This window comes from Phyllostomus hastatus, unplaced genomic scaffold (genome assembly GCF_019186645.2).
Source record: "Phyllostomus hastatus isolate PE091 unplaced genomic scaffold, TTU_PhHast_1.1 phas_contig_209, whole genome shotgun sequence".
Lineage (NCBI taxonomy): Eukaryota > Metazoa > Chordata > Mammalia > Chiroptera > Phyllostomidae > Phyllostomus > Phyllostomus hastatus.
This window is the reverse complement of record NW_025333735.1, coordinates 1,912,491-1,933,669: the sequence shown is the minus strand read 5'-3', so window position 1 is coordinate 1,933,669 and position 21,179 is coordinate 1,912,491. Positions and strand designations below refer to the sequence as shown.

The 21,179-nt window shown below is 38.1% G+C and overlaps 2 protein-coding genes across 5 annotated transcripts in view; one reads left to right on the top strand and one right to left on the bottom strand.

The window, feature by feature from the left end:
• The window catches only part of SELENOF (selenoprotein F), a 48,696-nt gene extending 37,659 nt beyond the window's left edge, over positions 1–11,037 (bottom strand). Inside the window, exons 1-2 of the mRNA XM_045835334.1 lie at positions 10,884–11,037; positions 1,363–1,530 (exon numbers count right to left, since the gene is read on the bottom strand). Coding sequence (XP_045691290.1) covers positions 1,363–1,530; positions 10,884–10,967 — 252 coding nt within the window. The 5' untranslated portion in view covers positions 10,968–11,037. The remainder of the gene's footprint in view (positions 1–1,362; positions 1,531–10,883) is intronic.
• Positions 11,038–11,177: 140 nt separating this feature from the next.
• Positions 11,178–21,179, top strand: part of HS2ST1 (heparan sulfate 2-O-sulfotransferase 1) — a 166,035-nt gene continuing 156,033 nt past the window's right edge. For 2 of the 4 annotated variants that reach the window (XM_045835333.1, XM_045835332.1), the window contains exon 1: positions 11,543–12,034. In XM_045835333.1, coding sequence (XP_045691289.1) covers positions 11,911–12,034 — 124 coding nt within the window. In that variant the 5' untranslated portion in view covers positions 11,543–11,910. Of the gene's footprint in view, positions 11,445–11,542; positions 12,035–21,179 lie in introns of those variants that run through there. The other 2 variants (XM_045835331.1, XM_045835330.1) reach the window with 2 other exon arrangements.

Sequence of the window (21,179 nt, the reverse complement as noted above, 5' to 3'; positions counted from 1 at the left end):
TATCTAATAATGAGAAGATACAATTACTGTCTGAAAGCTTACAAACCTTAACACCTCAAATGTATGTTAACACCTCAGCATGTACAAGTGAAAGAATATTAAAGGGAAACACAACCGAGATACTACCACTTTTTCATCACCCCAAACACAGAGATCTTACTAGTTCAGTTTTATTGGGATAACAATGATCTTTTCAGACTACTTTACAATTTAAAAGAAATCCAAGAACTTTAATAAAAAGATTTAAAAATTAAGGAAGTTTATTAATTATATTGAGAAATATTTTAATTTCATTGTGTTTTTTCAATAAATAAGGCTGTTGAACTAATGATTTAGTATAGATTGAGAATGTCTTATCTGGAAACATTACACTGGGCATCCCTTATGAGGATGTCATCTGGAATAATGGGAGCGCTAGGTAATGCTTACACATCTATACCTGTTTCTGTATAGTGGCACATCTGGTTGTATGGCTTTTAGGGCACAATCCTACCATGTTAGGTTCTTTATCTGTGTACTTAACAAGAACCATTCCCATGTAAAATGCGCATATAGGTCATATGCATGCATTTTTACTGAGAACCTGCACATTGCAAAACAGTTTGGAAAGAAAGTGGTGTGTAGTTATTAAACTGCATATAGCTTAATTGTAATGTTTAGTTCATAAATGGTTCTATTTTCTACTGTAAAGACTTGAGACACTTGAAAAATAGAAACAATACTTGGTTTATTTTTGTAAGTAGTTAGGATATTTTAATTGGCCAATAAGAGTAAAAGAAAGAATGCTTACTATTAATTTTAACAGGTCAAAACAGCAGATTTTATTGAATAGTTAGAACTACCTGACCTTGGCTGTTTTCATGTGTTAAAGGTGAGGTTAGGGGCCTGGAACTACTAGTAATATATGTAAATTAACAGACCATATTCTTTGTTAACCAGATGAAAAGTTGTAATTTATTATCTACAATTTTGTGCCAGGTAATGAGTGTTTTCTTTTCATCCCAAATTTCACTATAAAACTGGGTTCTTATTATAAATGAATAAAAGCATCTAATTATTCTTTGACTTCATGTAACTATAACTTAGAAATATTGGGGAGCTTTAGGATCCAAGCATGCTGTGGTAATTCGGCTCCCTTTCTGCTGGACAACCTCAGCAGACCCGGGGTCCTGGTATGCAACTGTAGTTTGCCTTCCTACCTGCTTCGATCTAATGCATCAAGCAAGAAGTCACTTTGAGTTTCTAAAACTACATAGTGTAAAAGCCGAAGACTTCTTTATATTTAAGCTGATTAAGCAATTTAGTGTTTTTCCTTATCTCAACCAAAACATCTAATGAAAGAGAGATACTAGAAAACAACACCTTTTTAGTTTCAAATTGTGCTTCTTCCTGACAGCATCCTCTACAGTCAGGATCCAGCTGGAGCAGGTTGAACTGTCCAAGAAGATCACAGGAGCTGCAGAGTAAGTTGCTGGAGAAGCCTAACTCTCTGCAAGCCTCCGACGAAAACTCTGCCCCGAAGGCAGACACCTGAATAAAAAAAATAGAAATAAAACTTAATTCCATATTTACATCATAAAGCTTTCCAAAATGGAGAAACCAGGGTTGCCAAAATCTAACACACTAGTGATAAGTTACTCTATAACCTTGTATGAGTCTTTGGTTCTCCCACCCCACCTACTTTTTTCTTAATAATGCTTCATCTTTCAGCTTAGCTAAAATATGGATTAAAAAGATATATTATTTTTTTAGGTATGTATGTTACATATAGTATCTTTTATTAAACAGTCAATAGTTTTCAAAAAGGACATTTCCTTAAGAGAAAAACAAATTTCCATTACATTTAAAAAACTTACCTTCTTTACATGGGTCTATGGAGTAACCCAGACTCAGGTCTTTACCGCACCCCAGACTTACCTTTATTCACAGGTAGCAGGGGAAGAATGGGGAAGAAAATGGTGTGGGGGAAGGACAGGAGAACGTCAGAAATAAAACTTTGGGATTTAGGTACCAGCCCCATTACTTACAAGATGTGTGACAATGGGCAAGATAACCTCCCTAAGCATTAATTTTCACGCTAATAAAGCACGGAGCAATACTTCCTACATAAAACAGACTGCAGGAAACATTAAGTGAAATGACTTATGTAATTAATGGAAGTGACTGGCAAAAGCAGGCTTTCAAAAATATTAGTCCTCTTCCCTCACCCATTCTTCTTTCATGTCCGAGTCAATGTGGCATAGCTTCATCTGAGCTCAATCCCTCTACCTGTGCTACGAATTCTAGCTTCTACCATCTTCACAGGGACTTAATTTCAATGTATTTTTCAGTGTACTTTTTAGTGTATTCAAGCCCGAGATTCTAATTGTTCTCCCCACATTCCACCATTTCTAAATTGTTACTCTAATCTGGTTTCTGATCCCACCACTCAACTAAACTTGCCAAAAATCACTAAATGCAAAGGCATTCAAAGCTGTTCTCCTCCAGCTTCCCCTTCCACGGGCCTGTCCTCCTTCCCATTCCTCTTCTGTGCATTTATTAAATGTTATCGTTTACCATTTCTAGTTTTGGTTCTTTCTCTGCTTTATATACTTTCATAGACAAATGCATCTTCCATGGCTTCAAACATCGATTTACTGAAAACTCCCAAGTCTTTTTCTTGAATGTCAAGCTTCCAAAGCCAACAGCCTACCTGATGTCTCATTTAGATGTTGTGTAAGGCATTGCAAATTCAAATCTCCAACGGTGAAACTTATCCTTTCCCCTTAAATCTATTCCTTCCCAATGTATTCAGTGTCTTTGTATGTGTTCTTAATAACGTGTCATCATTCAGCTTAGCTAAATACAGATTATTTTCCTTGACCACAATGTTGCCCAGGTCATTCTAGGCTGTATACTTCTCACCATTCTTACAACCAATTAGTTAACAAGTTTTTATAATTCTCTTACAGAGCTCTCATATCTTTTCCTGACTCAGTGGCTTAAATGGTCACTGATAGTCACACCTCCAATTTCTTCTCCAATCCCATTCTACTTTTTCCCTGAGAAAGAAATTTGTGCATAGCTGTAAAATAGCACCACTCACAACACTGTATTATGTAAACCTAGGATTGCAGACAATCCTAGAATTCCCCAACTATATGTGAACTCCTGAGGACAAGATTTAAGTTGTTTCTCTGTATTTTCAGCACTGTGCTAGTTCTCATGTGTGTTGAACGAAGGAACCGGTGAAAACCACAACTTCATGTAGGGGGGATTTCAGATTGTATGATTATAGCCGGCTGATCTTCTAGACCAAAGGTCTGCAAATTTTATATAATGGGCTAGACAATAATTAAGTAAGACTTTGGTGGCTACATGGTTTCTGTTGTAACCACTCAATTCAGCTACTGCAGCACAAAAGCAGCCACAGACAATAATAAATTAATGGATGTCTGTGTTTCAATAAAACTTTATTTACAAAAACAGGGCTGGCTAGATTTGGCCCACCATTGGTAGTGTGTCAGCCTTCTAGACTAACCAGGCAGATTCAAACCCAATGGCATTTTCCAAAGTAAAAAAAAGTTCAAGTATTGCTAGCATAATCCTCCAAAATACCGATCATCTCATTAGTTTTATAACATCCTAATTTGATACCTTATACATCCTTTACCTATCTCAGTAATAATGTGGAATGTATATAAATCTTCAAAATAGATCAAGTATCCCAGTCTAGTGGGAGAGACCTAAGATACTTGCTACTATATTAGTACTTTAATTTCTCCATTATTAAAGTGATCTGCTTGATCTATTTCACAGAATAATTTGTAGTTTCCAAAGATAGCTGGACCAATATACCATCAGGTCTTCCAGAAAAAGGTCCAACCATTTAATATAATGAGAACAGTTTGCACAACATCAGTGTAACCTGGCACCCAAGGAGAGTGGACTGAAATACACATACGTGAACAATGACGACTTCACTGTACTAGTCAGTGGGGGCAGTAGATGCTGTTGAGTGAGCATGTGTGCCTTGTAGCTGTTGCATTCAAAATGGCCAAGCAAGCAGAGCAACTAATCTGCATCAAATTTGCATTAAGTTTGAATATTCCTCCACTCAGAAGGCTGCAGCTATGGGCAACTGGTGATTGGCAGCTTTACCATAACAATGCGCAGTTTTCTGGGAAACATCAAATCACCCAGGTAACTCAGCCCCTCTATAGCCCAGATTTGGTGCCGTGACTTGTGGCTTTTTCCTAAAACTAAAATCACTTTTGAAAGGAAGAGATTTCAGGCCCTCGATGAGATTCAGGAAAATATGATGTGTACCTGATGGTGATGGGGAAAACTGCGTGAGGTCCCAAGGTGCCTACTTTGAAGGGAACTGAGGCATCATTGTTCTATATACAATGTTCCTGGTATTTTCTTCAATAAATACCTTCTGGACAGACCTATACACGTCCCCCCGTATGTTCTTACAATGTGACTGGGAGTCCTCCACTGAGAGGTGGGTACCTATGTTCCTTCTCCTTGAATCTGGGCAGTGGCTTGTGACTGTTCTGACCAATAGAGTGTAAAGGAATACTACGTGATTTTGGAGGGGAAGTCATTAAAAAGAAAACAGCCTTCGTCTCTGTCTGTCTCAGGAGATTCAACTTCGGAAATTAGCCACCATGTTATAAGGAAGCCTAGACTAGAGAGCCAACGTGAGGAGGCCCATGTAGAAAGCATATGAGGCCCTCAGCTGACAACAGCAAGCATCACTATTAGACATATGAATGAAGAGCCTTCACATTTCAGGCCCTAGTATTTGAGCTGAGGTGAGAGACACCATGAACACACAAGCCATTCTGATGTGCCAGCTGAGCTGCTGATCCAGAATCCGACAGCAAAATAAATAACTGTTTATACTACTGAATTTTAGGATGATTTATCTTGCAGCCATGATAACTAAAACAGGCAATAAAAGTAAAATCACTTTGAAACTATGAATTGCTTAAATGTAAGAAATTCATGCCAAAGCATGTTTAAAAAAAAAGAACTTCATGGAAAATCATGTGATCATACTTGATTTTATTCTGGCATTTATTGAGCACCCACTGACAGGTGGTTTGAATACACAAAACATGTATCAAAGTCTGATGACATCTTGATTTAAATGCCAGCATAGAGCAACCTTACTTTGGAGTTTCTGAATAGGAATTATCACTACTTATCTCACAGAGTTTTGAAGACTAAAGGGCAAAAATACAGAAAGCATCTACTATCCTACTCAATACACAGTGGCTACTTAATAAATGTTAGCATTATTCCCACCTTCCAGTGTGGAAGTACACTTAAAAACTACAAAAACTACCTACGTTTTAATCATTGTTTATACATGGCATATGAGTGAAGTATTTTTTTCTAGTTCTTCTGTCATTGGTTTGACAGACTAAAGCTTTGAACCTAAGAACATTAGAAAATATTTTTAAGTACTTCAGAGATAAACATTAAGTGCTAAATAACGCAGGAGTCAAATTTATAAATTATGCCTGCTCATCCTTTTATTACCAAAAAAGTATCTGAAGAGCATAGAGCATTTAAATAGGCACATTAAGGTCAAATATTAAATTTAAAAATAAGTAGCCACACTTGTAAAAAAGACATAGTTCTAAGGACAGGGTAGGGTAACCCTGATTGGGCTAACCATTTAACAGCTTAATTTTCCCCAATTCAAAACAGGATCGACAAGCTAAGAGACTTCATTCTCTCCTCCATGCATTGTTCATTGATTTCTTTTTCCCCGATGTTACTGAGTTTCTTGTAGATGAGGGGTTTTACCAGGGAATCTGGATTAACTATGTGGTAATATATTTTCAGGCAAAAGTCTGATAAGGTTATACATTTTATTATACTTATACACACCTATGGTTAGTTATCTCTTAATTGTTCTTTACTCTCAGGAAACTGATAGGTTTCTCATGAAATTTTGAAAAGATTTCAAATTTGAGACAAAAGTGAATACGAGGGGGGGACCCCAAGAACTGGAATTATCTTCTGGAGAACAGACCCCTTTAGTACTGGCTTCCCTGGCTAGATGAATGTTCTAGGAACACATCTGTATCAGTGTACCAGCTGACATTGTGAGACTGTTCAGTCCACTTCATGATGGATGACTTACAAGCGCACCTGCCCACAGCTCGCTGAGTGTCCAGCAGTTTTTGACCAAAAACAGCATGACCCCAGTGCCCCACCCTCCCTATTCACCTGATCTCATCCTGAGCAACCTATTTTTGTTTATCGGGATGAAAAAAGTCCTCAAAGGGAAACGTTTTGCCAATGTGGAAGAGGTGAAACAAAAAACAGCAGAAGCACTCAAAGTCATCAAAATTGATGAGTTCAAAAACTTCTGAGCAGTGGAAAAAAATCTCAATTGCTGTATCGCATCAAATGGAGAGTACTCTGAAGGTGACTGAAGTTTAAACATGTAAGAATAAATATACAATTTTTTAATAAATAAATTCTGGTTGTTTTGGATCTCTCCTTGTAGATGGATTTATAGATGAACTCCATAAAAATGAATACAAGAAACATGGCAATTACATCAAGCTCTTACACCATGTATCTTGCTAAGCACTTTACATCATGCTATTATTCAATCTTAACTACCCTATGAAGAAGGTGCTATCCCCATTTTATAGAGAAGTAAAAAGTGGCTTAGGACAGTTAAAGCAATTTGTCTAAGACAACACAGCAAACAGTGGGCTGCAGCATCAGGAGTCTGATCCTGGCCTGACTGCAAAACACTTAACCACTGTTACTAACTCCCAGATTTCACAGATTCCATGATTCACCATCATTGCACGTACCACTGAGAATAACAACAAAAACATTGACAATTATAATTGTGCCACCCACTGAAATAAGACTGATCCAGATGTTAATTTATGGAGAAAAGAGGGTAGGAGTTGTATCAGAATCAATGATACGTAGTATCACCTATACTGTTGCCAGTGCAGTGCCTTTCTGAATGAAAAAAAGTATGTATGAGCTCAGTGAAGAATTGAATACCACTTAATTCTGGGGCACTCTAAAAAATGGCTCCCTTAGGCCATACTAAAATATTACTTTTCTTTTTAAAATTTTATTTATTTATTTTTAGAGAGGGAAGGGAGGGAGATAGAGAGAGACAGCAATGTGTGGTTGCTGGGGGGGTCATGGCCTGCAACCCAGGCATGTACCCTGACTGGGAATCGAGCCTGCAACACTTTGGTTCGCAGCCCGCGCTCAATCCACTGAGCTACGGCCAGCCAGGGCTTAAATATTACTTTTCTAATGCTTAATCATACTCAGAATGTATTTTCAGATTACATCACTTTACATCCTCCCAGCTATCACCTCACTGGATGCTGATAGCTAAGCATTGCTATTAATTTTAAATTAGACCTATTCGGAGGCACCATGATAAAGACTCAACTTGTCCAGTCTAAGGATTCAGATGTAAATTAAAGTAGGACCTAAGTTCTCTATTCATACCAGTAGTTCAACCTCAAGGAGCCATGATATTCTTCTTTTATTTTCTTTTTATTCAATGTCAGGTTCCAGAGATTTGGTTTATTTTTATTACTGCCAACTACTTATTCCACTTGGCCCTTTTCATCCCCTCGGGCTGACTGTGAAATGAAATTTTCTAACTTTCAAAGTGTTTTTCCAACAACCCTCCACGCACACTTCCCTTTTCAAGTATTTTATTGTCTTTTTTTCAAGTCATTTTGTATTTGTAGGAGGCGGTGGGATTCATTATCACTCTACACTCAATGCTCTGCACCAACTACAAATACCTTGATGATGTTAATGGCAAGGAACAAACACAAATGAACTACAAGGCTATTTACACTTCCAAGGGACTTAAATGAATACCAGAAAGACACAATATGAAATATATAAAAGAAAAATGGTCCCTGTATTCCCTATGGCTACATTCTAGTTAGCATGGGAGCAGGAAGAGTGGAGGAATATAGACACACACACAGATCTTACATGGTTCAGTTAAGATTGGGGTTTGGTGTAATACAGCATAAAATACAATGACAATACAGCATAAAGTAGGATGATAGAGTACTATATATTTACTTTTCAAATCTGGAAATGGGACATAAGTTAAGTCCTGTGTTTTATTTAAACACCTTATTTTAACCTGGTCAGGAAGAACACGATATGTAAGTTATACTAAACAAGGAACCACAGTTCTCCACCTCTACATTTTTACTCTTCCAGTAGAGATAAACACTGGGAATTAAGCCTAGATAGACAAGTATCAGGTCAACAGGCCTTGTTAAGGAACATGAAGGAGAACACACTTCATCTTAAAAGCAACAGAGAGCCACTGAAGAGTTTTAATAACGACAGATTAAAGCTTCAGAAAGTTGACTGGATGCATCATAGAGATTAGATTAGAAAGGGAGAAAAAGAGATGGGGAGACTAGTTAAGAAAGCTCGTGTGGTAATTCCAGGCAAGCAAAGATAGTGGCTTGAAATTAGGTATTACCTAAGTGGAGAAAGAATTAAGTAGATTGGCTTGGAGACTTTTAAGGGTTTGCTGACCAATTGGATTCAGGGAGTGAGAGAAAAAAGACTTAAAAATGAGTAATTTTTAGTTTAGGCAACTGGGAAGCTGGCGGAGTCAACCATTTAAATTCTGAGAATTCAAAGGGTAAACCAAGAATCTATTTCTAAGGAGGGAGATGTTGACCTGAATAAGTGGATGGACTTGGGACACGTTTAATTAAGTAAAACCAGTTATGACTTGGTAATTGCCTGGATGTGAGGTTTATAGGGAAATAAAGGAGACAAAGATTTCTGGCTTAAATCTGTAGATTGTCACTGTGGTAGGTTGTATAATGGCCATAAATTCCTTTTAACCTGGTATTTATACTTCTCTGCAATGTGACTATGTCACTCCTCCCATGCAGGCAGTCTATCCCCCCAAACTGCTCTGCCCCCGCCTACCCCCCCACAATCTAGACTGCTCTTGGGATTTGCTTTGATAAATATTGTAAAGTGGAAGTGATATACGTGATTTCTAAGGCTGGGCTTTGGGGGGCATTGCAGCTTCTGCTCTTTAGCACTGCCGCCCTGAGACTGCCATGAAAAGAAGTTGGTCTGGCCTACTGGAGGATGAGAGGTACATGGAGAACCAAGCATGTCACCTTCGCTGACAGTAAGCACCAACTGAAAATGAAGCCATCTTGGACCTTTCAGTCCAGCCGACCTACTAGCACAACACAGCTGCATAAATGAGCCAAAAGAAAGCAATAAAGGAATTGCTCATCAGACCCACAGAATCATGAGAGATCATTATTTTAAGCCATTAAGTTTTGGGGTGGTTATAAAGTCATCGATACTGAAACAGTCAGAGACAAAATCAGAAGGCAACTTGAAATGTTATTCCTTTTTATCTTTGCACAGTGGTGAACTCAAATCACCAAATATTTGCCGAAAGAAAGAAAAGAAAAGAAAAGAAAAGAAAGAAAGAAAGAAAATAAATCTTGAGCAGAAAGTTTAGAGAGGGTCCTTCCAATAATTTCTAAGGCACCAAATACCTGAATAATGAAGTACTATAACACTAACTAGAGAAGAATCCACCTCTGTGTATGGTTGCAAAAGCAACTGGGCAGGATTTTCAAAGTCCTTGATAAAAGAAAAGCAAAAGTGTTTAAAGAGGCCTTTGGTGTAGGCCTTAGCTCCATCAAACCTTGGATAAATCGGTTATACCAGATCTCCTTGGACAGGGGTGACAAAACTCATTTTCACAGGGGCCACATGAGCCTCGTGGTTGTCTTCAAAGGGCCGAATGTAATTTCAACTCCTTAACGTTTAAGGAGTAGTTACATTTATACAGCCCTAAAATTACTTCGGCCCTTTGAAGGCAACCATGAGGCTCATGTGGCCCTGGTGAAAATGAGTTTGTCACCCCTGGCCCAGGAGAAAACTTTTCACCAGGCTGTATAAGATTATTTGAAAAATTAAGCTGATAAAAGAAACGTGTGATCGCAGCAGAGTGCCTATTAAAAAAGTTTTATTCACATAGCAAAACATGGATTGAAAACTTTTTAGGAGAAATTAACCAGTATTAATTTGCTCATGTGTGATAGGAAAATAAGTCAATATTAACCGTTCCCCATTCAAAGATTAAGAAAGCATCTGCTTTTATTGAAAGAAAAAAAGAAACACTGTAAAAAAAAAAAGAAACTTGGTTAACACTGGCCGATTTTAAACAAGATGAAGACTATCATTTTAGAAAATCAATTTAAAAAATAAAATATGCTTTAGTATTGAGCAGCTACTGCAACAACGTTGTTTAAAAACAACACAAGTAACACTGAAGTGCACCCAGGTATGTGAATGCTAGAGAATGGTGGCAAAGGGCTAACAATTAATTAAAGGAACACTAATACGTACCCGACAGAGAAAGAATTACATAGGAAGTGTAGCCTGAACCAAAGACTTGAGGGCTTTCCCCTAGGATTTGGGAAACTTGTCACAGAGAACGGTTTTATTTAGGCCATTAAAAAGCAACTTTCACTCCTTCCCAAGACTTATTGCCTTTCCTCACCGCCCTCCCTCCGCTCCACCGTGCACCGTGTGATTTACAGATTTTTAGCTGGAGAGCTGCAAGAGACGATAAGTACTCAAGATATCTGAAGCCAAGAGAAAGAACCGTTAGAAACCCAGAGCGGGGAAGGATAAGCATCACAGGAAGAAGTATGCCACGTCGCATTCCGGCCGCAGCAGTGGCTAAGGAAACCCAGTCCTTCCACCCTTTTCAAGTGTGGTTCCCAAGTGAGTCCGAATGATCCGTTTTCCTCAGCACAATCCCTCCCACTTGCTCTGGGGCTACCGCGGAGGTGATCTACACTCACCGCTTGAAGAACAGTTGCCAACAGGAACCGCAGCCCTAATGCCGGCCCATGCCATCCGCCCGGCCCTGCTGCCATCGCTACCATCTTCCGCAGGTCTCCGAGTGCTCATAGGACCCCTCAGATAGGGGAGTCCACTCCAGAGCCTGATCTAAAACAGGCTGCTAAAGAGCGGTTGCCATCAAATCTGTTAGTCTGCAGCGAGTGATTACCCAAAGGCATAGGGAAGTTAAATGTGATCAGATATCTTTATATTTGATATAAATATAAAGTCGTGGGTCCTTTCGATAACCCATGTCAGGCACTTTCCTAAACTCCCCAATTACTTTTCTGGGCTTCTTCCTTTCATTCACGACATTTCGTTAAGCAGACAAGAAGCCCCGCCTTAGTCAGTTTTGGTCAGCCTCTTTCTCCAAATTTACCCAATCGAATGCCGCTTTGGTTCGTGCCGCCAGCCAGAGAAACCAACCGCAACACGAACCGAGAACGAAGCCGTGGAATTCTTCGGTCCAATAAGCACAACCGAACGGGAGCAGAGGGTGGAGCCTCTGGTTGCCGAGCAGCGTACGTGGATGCGTGCGCGTGGTGGCGGCTGAGGATGGGCGGGGGGCGGGGCTGGGGGCGGCGCAGCCGCAGCGCTGCACTGGCGGAGGAGCGCGCGGCCGCGAGCACGGGAGGGAGGGAAGGAAGGAAGGGAGCCAGGCAGGCTTGCTGGCGGGCGCGGGGGTCGGTGACTGAGGCAAGAGAAGGAGGCGAGATCCCGGCAGCCGTGGCACTGTGTTGCAGCGCGGGCTTTTGGCGGGATCGGCTGTCGAGTAGTCCGAAAAGAAGCGGGCACCGGCGGTATTTGCTGGCGCCTGGGGGCGGGGGACTGGGGAGGTAGGAAGGGGGGTCGCTGCGGTGGTTTTCTCGCTGTCTCGCTCTCCTTGCCTTTCTGCCTTCTCGGTGGGCTCCTCCCGGCGTCTCCCTAGCCCCTGGGGCCCCGCTCCCCGCCCCCCGCGGTATGTCTTGATCCGGAGCAGCGGGTTTCATGGGGCTCCTCAGGATTATGATGCCGCCCAAGTTGCAGCTGCTGGCGGTGGTGGCCTTCGCGGTGGCGATGCTCTTCTTGGAGAACCAAATCCAGAAACTGGAGGAGTCCCGATCGAAGCTAGGTGAGGAGCAGAACCACTCCGGGCTGCGTGAGTGGTGTGGAAGGGGCCGGGCCGGGGAGGCGTTGCAAACCGAGCAAGTGGCGTTCGTCTGACCTGGGGTCTGGCTTGGAGGCAGGAGACTGAAAGAGACTGTAGGGAGAACTGGGACTGGGGATATCGAGAGCACAAGCTCCAAGAACGGTGTGAATTAAGCTTGAATGGTGTGCTGGGCTCGTGAGGTCACGGGACAGAGCTTGCAAGGCTGGGCTTTCTGGAGCCAAAAGGTTATCCCGAGGTAGGCATTCCATGGGGAGAGAGCAAGGGAATACCGAACTCGGTGGGGAACGGGTACTGCTGGAGGAGACAGAAACGCTCAGCCTGTGTGTTCTTTCAGAAGTCGTGCAGAAAACCCCGGCAGTGTCAGGCGAGGGGTATTCTAATTTGAGATATGGGCACCTGGATACGGAATCTTTTGGGGATGGGAAGGTTCACCAAGGGATTGATGCGCAGAAATGGAGGGAGGACCTAGGAATGACGGTGAGTAAAAGAAATACACTGCTGTGAGTTGCACTCTTGTGCTGGGTTCAGCAAGGGATCACAACTACTAACGGAAGAAATAGGAATACGCTGCCCAGTTAGGACAGGAAAGCATATTAAACGCTTCAACAAGGTACTGAAACGAGGCACTCAGGCTTTTAAATTGATTGTTAGTGGCGCTAAAGTGATTAATATTTTGGGCTTAAATAGGGGCACATGTATTTGTACATTGCCTTGCAGCATGTTGATGTGAATTTAGAAGAGGGAACGCTTAAGGGGAATTACTGAGATTTAAGTTTATGAGGGGAAAAGCAGGATTATGCAAAAAGTTAAACCATATGCTTAAGTAAGGAGTTAACAGTAAGTGCTTACTTTAATGGATGAAGACGTCTGAAGTACAAAAAGTTGGATAATGAAATTGTGAAACACCAGAAAAATACATAGATTATACTTTCATAGTAATAGGAACTTTGGCATCTGGGAGGAGCTCAGATGGGAAGAGGGTGTTAAAAGAATGTCAGTGATACGTTTTGATTTAAAAATGTACTTGGCACTTAAAAGTCAGCTCCGCGGGCCATACTTTGAATATGGAAAAGTAATGTGAAGTGTTTTTATGCATATATTTTCACCTCAGCATCGTTTTAAGTACTTTTTGAGAAGCAAGCAATAAAATACCGGCAGCAGTATAATTTACACTAAGAAGTAACAGCTAGATGATGTGGGTGATGATTAATATTTAATACAAACATATCAGAAAATAATTGTGATATTACCAATGGTAGCTGATAACTTGTTGTCTTGGCAGACTTTGCAAAAAGCCTTGGAGATATTTTAAAGAGCCGTCTTATTAAAGAGCATCAGATCTAATTGAAGTGCACTAAAGTTGAACATGAGCTAAGGATAATTCCAGTCCCCAACTCTAGAGTAAAACCCAATACAGTTTTGAAGAGATATCAAATTTATTTACTATGATTTTATTAATGAGTCCTATATGATGAAAAGATATTCACTTTAAATATTCAAGGTTGGTCAATACACTCTTTAAAAATTTATTGATTTTAGAGAGAGGAAGGAAAAGAGAAGAAGACATCAATTTGTTGTAACACGCATTCATGCATTCAGTGGTTGGTTATTGTATGTGGGATAGAACTGTAACCTTAGCGTGTTGGGACTGTGTGCTAACCAAATGAGCTACTCTGGCCAGCTCTTTGGATCCATTTTGCAGCACCCAGGGTCATATTCTGAACTGATTAGTAATTCAACTTAACAGGAAAAAAAAGAGAGAAATTTGAGTTATGTTGAAATTAAAATTTGTACTTTGTTGTATTGTTATGTGCGTTTCTTTGACATATTACAGTGGTTGGGAAACTTCAATTTTTGACTCTCTTTCCTTGATCCCAAGTAGTGGGTGTCGTGGGGCTTCATAACACCTGAAAGCAGTTTTCATAGGCACAACTGACTGATTTTAAAAAGAGAGTTATCTGAAGATGTAGAAAGCCACTAGAAAATAACATGGGTTTGTGTGTGCGTGCGATTTTTTTTTTTACAAGAAAGAAACCTTTATATTCCATCAGAAATAATAAGTATAGATCAAACTCAATCTCAAAAATGAGCCAAGAAAAGGAGCCTCAAATACAAAACACGTAAATGAACCAATACTCTGGAGATGCAAAAACATGGCAAATACAATATATTACTTTATATCAGCAATCTTTTGGTTTAAAAAAGTCTTATAAGAGGCAGTACTAAAACTTACGTTGCCAGTTAGTAATCTTCCTTAGGAAAGGAGGGCAGAAGAAGGCATAGTTTGACAACCAGAGTCTGTACTTGTACTAGGCACTTTCATATGAATATTCTTATTTAATCTTCCAAGAACCCTATAGAAAGCCATTTTTACAGGTGCAAGAACAAGCTCAAAGATGATATAATTTGACCACGTAGCTGATAAGTGTCAGAAGCAGTGTTGGAACCCAGGTATGACTGACTTCAAATCCAGTGTTCTTTTAGTTATACCAGGCTGCTTGGGACTTTATATTAACATTACACTAAGATTTAGCAGTTCCAATAGAGTTTTTAAACTGTAATACCATGCTAATTACATTTATTGCAAAGAATGAATATCATTCTGAGAAAATTCAATTTCTGACACAAAGGAATTGGTTTAGTGTAATGGCTGGCCTTGTTTATATCTGTATAACGAACATAATTATATTACCCAATGAAGCAACTGAAATAGCTTATTTCTGCTATAGGAAAGAAAAATCTGTGGTTTTCTCTGAGTGTAAAATCACGATATAAAAAAGCATTTTTATTTTGGCACTGGAAAAACTATGAAACATTTTTACTCTTAAAAATAGTTTTTATTGTTTATCTTTCCTATTGTAGAAGGTTCCAAAGGATTGTATTGTCTGATAATGCCTTATATACCTAAGAGTATTTTGATGGTGAAATCCTTAATAGAGCAATAGATATGTTCAAACTTAGGTGCATTCATTGGCTACTTGGTAAATTAAGTATATAAACAGGAATTGCTTAAAAACCCCATATCACATAACATAGTTTTAAAAAAATGAATATGAGATTATGGTATACATGTTACTTTGTATTTTGCTCCCCCGCAACCCATTTAATACCATAGACATCTTTCCAGGCCCATACATACAAATTTGATTAACTCTGATAGCTTTTGGTTTAAAGCTATTTTGTATAATTTTGCATAGTTTGCATGAATCGTAAATTATTAAGCCATTATGCCAATTATGACCATGCAGTCTCTCCCCCTCCCCCTTCTTTTGCTTTATCATTTCTTTTCTTGGTATTACAAACAATGTTTTAAGAAATACCCTTATATCCCTATTTTACTCTTTGTACATCGGTATCATTTTCACTCGGATAAATTCTGCTATCTATGGGATTGCTGGGACAAAGGATATATGTGTTTTATAATTTAAGAGATTTAAAAAATGTGTTACTTTCCAAAAAATTTACCTTCCAAAAAATTTGTTTTCCAAAAAGTTAACAGTAATCTACACTGCCAGCACACACTCACAAACAATGAATGCTAAAAGCATTTAATTTTTGCCAGTCTGAAGCTGTGAAGTAATTGTTGTTGCATTAATTTACATTTCCTCAACTTCTGCTTAGGTGAGCATTGTTTACTTGTTCATTTTCATTTGTCTGTTGGATAGTTTATCTTACCAATTTTTAGGTTTTTGTTTTAAATATTAGAATTAGTAGTCCTTTATCTACCATATGTTTTACATCTTTTTCTTCAAGTCTCTCATTTACCCTGCGACCTAATGGTGCATTTTGCTTATACAGAACTTCAAATATTTACACAAATATATCAATTTAGGCAAATAGATTTCTTACATTGTTTAAGAAGACTTCTCTTAGTTGAGATTATATACCTTTTCTACATTTTGTGATAGCATTTTATAATTTTTATTTTTTACATTTGGCTCATTAAAGCATTCATATGTTTACAGAGATTTATTGTAATATCAGTGAATAGCTACTTATGGCAAATATTTTGTTAATAAATCCATTTTTCTCATTGTATGTTATGGTTCTTTTATTTATATATTAAGTTTTGTATGTTCTTGGATCAGTTTTGGGTTGTATTCTTTTCCACTAATCGGAGATTCTTTAAATGTTAGGGACCCATAGGTAGGCTTTCAGGTATCCATAAATTCCCTGAAATTGTATGCATGGCTTTCATCAGATTGGCACAGAAGTATGAGATCCTGTTAATGGTAAGAATCACTGATTTGTAATAGATGGTTCATATTTAATGGAGTGTGGTTCTTTTAATATTATCATATTACAGTATGCACCTTGTGAAATTCATTTAGAATACAAGCATATTACGAAAACTTTTCTTTGCATGTTACATTAAAACAATTTCATTTTATTAAAATGTATACTTAATTTTCTTAATGAGTTATGGAAGACTACATGGAGTCAAAATGAAAAGATACTTACTTTACTAGTTACTTAGCTGTTTTCAGAACTGTGTGTGTCAGAATTTGTTGCCTTTTTTTTTCTCAAAGGAGTTCTTTTTGAAGCTAAGTGTATACCTGTTGCTAATGCTGACTATTGGAACAGTACAATAAAACCTTTGTTAACATAAATGTTAGAATTATGTGCTTGATGATTTTATTTTCTATATGGCCTAAGAATTTGAAATAATATTTGTTGTTCATACGTTTAAAGTATCCCCACTTATGTTTATAAATGCTGTGGGACATAACCTTTCCAATGAGGATAGTATCTCAGAATGGATTATGTAGCCATTTTCATTGGTGAAAGTTATGTTACGGTTCTTAAAACACTGCTAAACTAATGAACTAACGATTCCAGAGCTAAAGCTGAGACTGCTTTTTGGAATTAGTTTTGCAGATTTGGAATTAGTTTTTACAAGTGTATGAAGCCATAACTCTAAGATATTCCCGAGAATGATAGATTACTTCTGAAATTGTTTGGAAACCTCATAGTAGTGACTGTTTAGTAGAGAACTTTGGATAATTGGAATGCAGTTATTCTGCAATTGTTCATTGGTGCCTCACTCATGAGTCTTGGATAGAATATCTAGTGCCATGGAGTTGCCTGAACAGTTATCTCAATTAAGGTATGTCATTCTATCACTCTGTTGAGCCCTCCAATAGCTTTTTGCTACTTAGTGAAATTGAAATAATAATGAATATTCAAACATAGCTCTCCAGAAAAACCACTTTGAAGGATGTCCTTATAAATGGACTTTATAATTATGGTTCACTATAGCCTTATTTACAATTATCTATCCATCTACTTTTAACAGCATTTATGTACTCTGCCTTTCTGCCTGTTAACTATAGATTGCTGGTAAATGCTTGTTGGGCCACTTGTAAACCCGATCCTGTTCTCTCACCTGCTTAAAGACATGCTTCTAGAAGTTTTCCCTCATTTTCCTATAATCATTACCTCTCTTTCTGTTGGATTATTCTCATTAATACATGAATATGCTATTATTTCTCCCAACCAGAAGACAAAATAATCATTTGTCTTGACCAATGAGCAATTTTTCATCTTTATTGTACTTGACCTGTCAACGGATTTTGACACAATTAACCACTTTCTCTTTTTTGATAGATTTTCTTCACTTTGCTCCCAAGATCTGTACTGTTGGTTTTCTTCCCACATCACTGGTCACTTCTGTCTGCTGTGAGATTCTTCTTTTCTCCTCAACCCCCTAATGTAAGAGTATCCCAGGGCTCAGTTCTTGGAACTCTTCTCTGTTTACTCTGCCTTGGTTGGTGATTTATATGCTGACAACTTCCAAATATTTATTTCTAATTCGGTTCTATTTCCTAATCACTTGACTGATGATGTAATTTAGCTGCCCACTTGAAATTTTCTTTGAATAATTGGAAGACTTCTTAAACTCAATGTCCAAATGAATCTTCTGATAGTTCTGCCCACTGCCTCATCCCATCTAACCCTAACCCATTTTACCTTTGATTTTTCCTGTCTCAGTTGATGGCCGCTCCATCCATCTAATTGCTCGAGTTTTACTTGACTTTTCTTTCTCTCACCCTCTGCATCTAATGTCAGAAAACTTTTAGCTTTACCTTCAGAATGTTTCTAGACTATGACTACTACTCAGCACTTTCTCTTTTGTCACCCTGATTCAAGACATCATCACCTCTCCCCGGATTACTGCCATGTTCTAAGTAGTCTGCCCTTTCCACACTTGTCTCCCTGTAAACTATTCTTAATATAATGGTGACAGTAATACTTAGAAAATGTAAATCAAATCATGTCACATATCTGCATGAAATTCTTTAGATAGAAGTCTCCTAAATTATAATAATGCTAGCTGCTTTTTAAAAACAAAGTTCACAATTTATTGGCTAAACACAATAAATAACTTTTTAATTCCCATTCATGTGTTAGGTGATCATTTTGGGATGACTTTCCTTTACCTGGGTGATTCAGGGTTTTGGGTACCTTTTGATATGTGTAGTCCTGCCATCCCATCAGACTTCAGAGTTCTCTGCTGTCAGCCTGGGGAAGAAGCAAGACAAGGGTGAGGAGCTCCGCCACCCCTTCTAAACTTCTTCGGCTCCTGTCATTGTCAGTTTCTTGACTAGGACTAGTCACCATCTACATGCCCTGGGGGAGGTTGGGAAATGGGGTTTTTAGCTGGTCATCACTCATCAGTTAAAACTGGACACTATGGAAGGGGTGAGTATATATGACTTTTTTGAATTCTTTTGAATAAATTGTAAAATATATTAAGGCTTATTTTATGACTCAGAATATAAACTTAGTAAATGTTCTGTGTGCATGCGAAAATGTATATTCTGTTGTTGTTGGGAGCAGTATGCTGTAAATGTCAGTTAGGTCCTGTTGGTTGGTGAAGTTGTTCCATTGTTCTATATCCTTGATTTTTCTCTCTGTCCCTTCAATTACAGAGGGAGTGGCTTTGAAGTCTCTGGTGATAATTGGGAATTTATCTATTTCTCCTTGAAGTTTTGTTACTTTTTGCTACATGTATTTTGAAGTACTATGATTAAGTGCATGAATGTTTAGGAATGTCATGTCTTCTTGATTAATTCATCCTTTTTTAATATGAAACGACCCTCTTTATACTTGGTAATATTCATTGCTCTGAAACCTACTTGGTCTGATACTGATATAACCACTTTTGATTAGCATCACATGGGTATCTTCTCATTTTTAAAACATTAACCTGTTAGTAATTTTTAATTTAACGTAGATTCTTGTAGGCAGCATATATTTGGAGATCCCATTTAGTTTCACAATCTCCCTCTAAATAAATGGGGGTATTTAGAGCATTTACTTTTTTAAAAAAATATAAACAGTTTACTGGCACTGTGAAATTATAATGTATACAAAAAACTAGAGTTCCAGAAACACTTTATAATTATTCTCCACATCTTCATTTCTTCCCACAATGCTCTCTTGCTACTGAAGCAAAATGGGAAAACAATGAGAAAACAAAAAATGAGAAAAAACTTCTTGTTCAAGTCACAGAAGAATGTAAAAAAATTTGGTGACTATTTCACTGATAGTTGAATAAAAGTCTACCTACTGTATATAACTTATAGGAAAATGAAGTAAAGTTACAATTCATCCATCATAATCTCTTGCAAGCATTTACTTTTAATGTAATTATTTCTATGGTTTTATTTTATTATTTCTTTTTCTGAATCAGTGTATCAATATAACCCTTTCCATCTAGTGTGTTATTTAAGGTCGCTGTCTCCTTGTTGATTTTCTGTCTGGAGATCTATCCATTGAAGTCAATGGGGTGTTAAAATTCCCAACTATAACTGTATTTCTGTCGATCTTCTCCCTTTATGTCCATCAAGATTTGCTTTACATATTCAGGTGCTTTTATGTTGAGTGCATAAATGTTTACTAGGGTCATATCCTCTTGTTGGATTGTTCCCTTTATCATTATATAGTGTCCTTCTTTGATTCTTACTATATCCTTGATTTTAAAGTCTATTTTATTGTATATAAGTACTGCTATCCTAGCTTTTCTTTCTTTTTTATGTGCATGAAATATCTTTCTCTATCCCTTTACTTTTTGTCTGTGTGTATATTTCAATCTGAGACGTGTCTCTTGGAGGCAACACATATGTGGGTTGTGTTTTCTAATCCATTCAGCTACCCTCTGTCATCTGGTTGGAGCATTTAAGCCATTTACATTTAAGGTGATTATTGATAGATTATGTAGTGCCGTTTTATTGAAAGACTTTTCCTGTTCGTTTTCTTTTTCTTTCTCCTTCTTAAAGCAGCCCTTTAACATTTGTTGCAATACTGGTTTGGTGTTAACACACTCCTTTAGCTTTTTCTTGTCTGGGAAATTCCTTATTTCTCCTTTGATTTTAAATGATAACCTTCATGGGTAAAGCAGCCTTGGTTGTAGGTCCTTGTTTTTCATCACCTTGAATGTTTCACCACTCTCTTCTGGCCTGAAATGTTTCTGTTGAGTAGTCAGATGACAGTCTAATTGGTGCTTCCTTGTAGGTAACTACCTGCTTTTTCTCTTGCAGCTCTTAGGATTCTTTCCTTGTCTTTAAGCCTTGTCATTTTAATTATGATGTGTCTTGGTGTAGGCCTCTTTAGGTCCAGTTTATTTGGGACTCTCTGAGCTTCCTGGACTTGGGTATCTTTTTCCTTCACCAGATTTAGTTAAGTTTTCAGTCATTATTTCTTCAAATAGGTTCTCGATCTGTTGCTCACTCTCTTCTTCTTTGGAAGTTCCCATGATGCAGATGCTGTTATGCTTCATGTTCTCCAAGATGTTTCTTAAGCTCTCCTCATTTTTTTAAATTCTTTTTTCTTTTTGCTGCTTTGCCTGATTGTTTTTTCTACCTTGTCTTTCAAAACACTGATTTAATCCTCTGCTTCATCTAATCTCCTGTTTATTCCTCCCGGTGTATTATTTATCTCAGGTAATGCATGCTTTATTTCTGACTGATCCATTTTTATGATTTCTATGTCTTTTATCATGCTATTCAATGCCCTTATAATCATTACTCCAAAGTCTCTGTCTGATAAACAGCTCACCTCCATTTCATCTAGCTCTTCTGGAAAATTTTCTTGTTCTTTCATT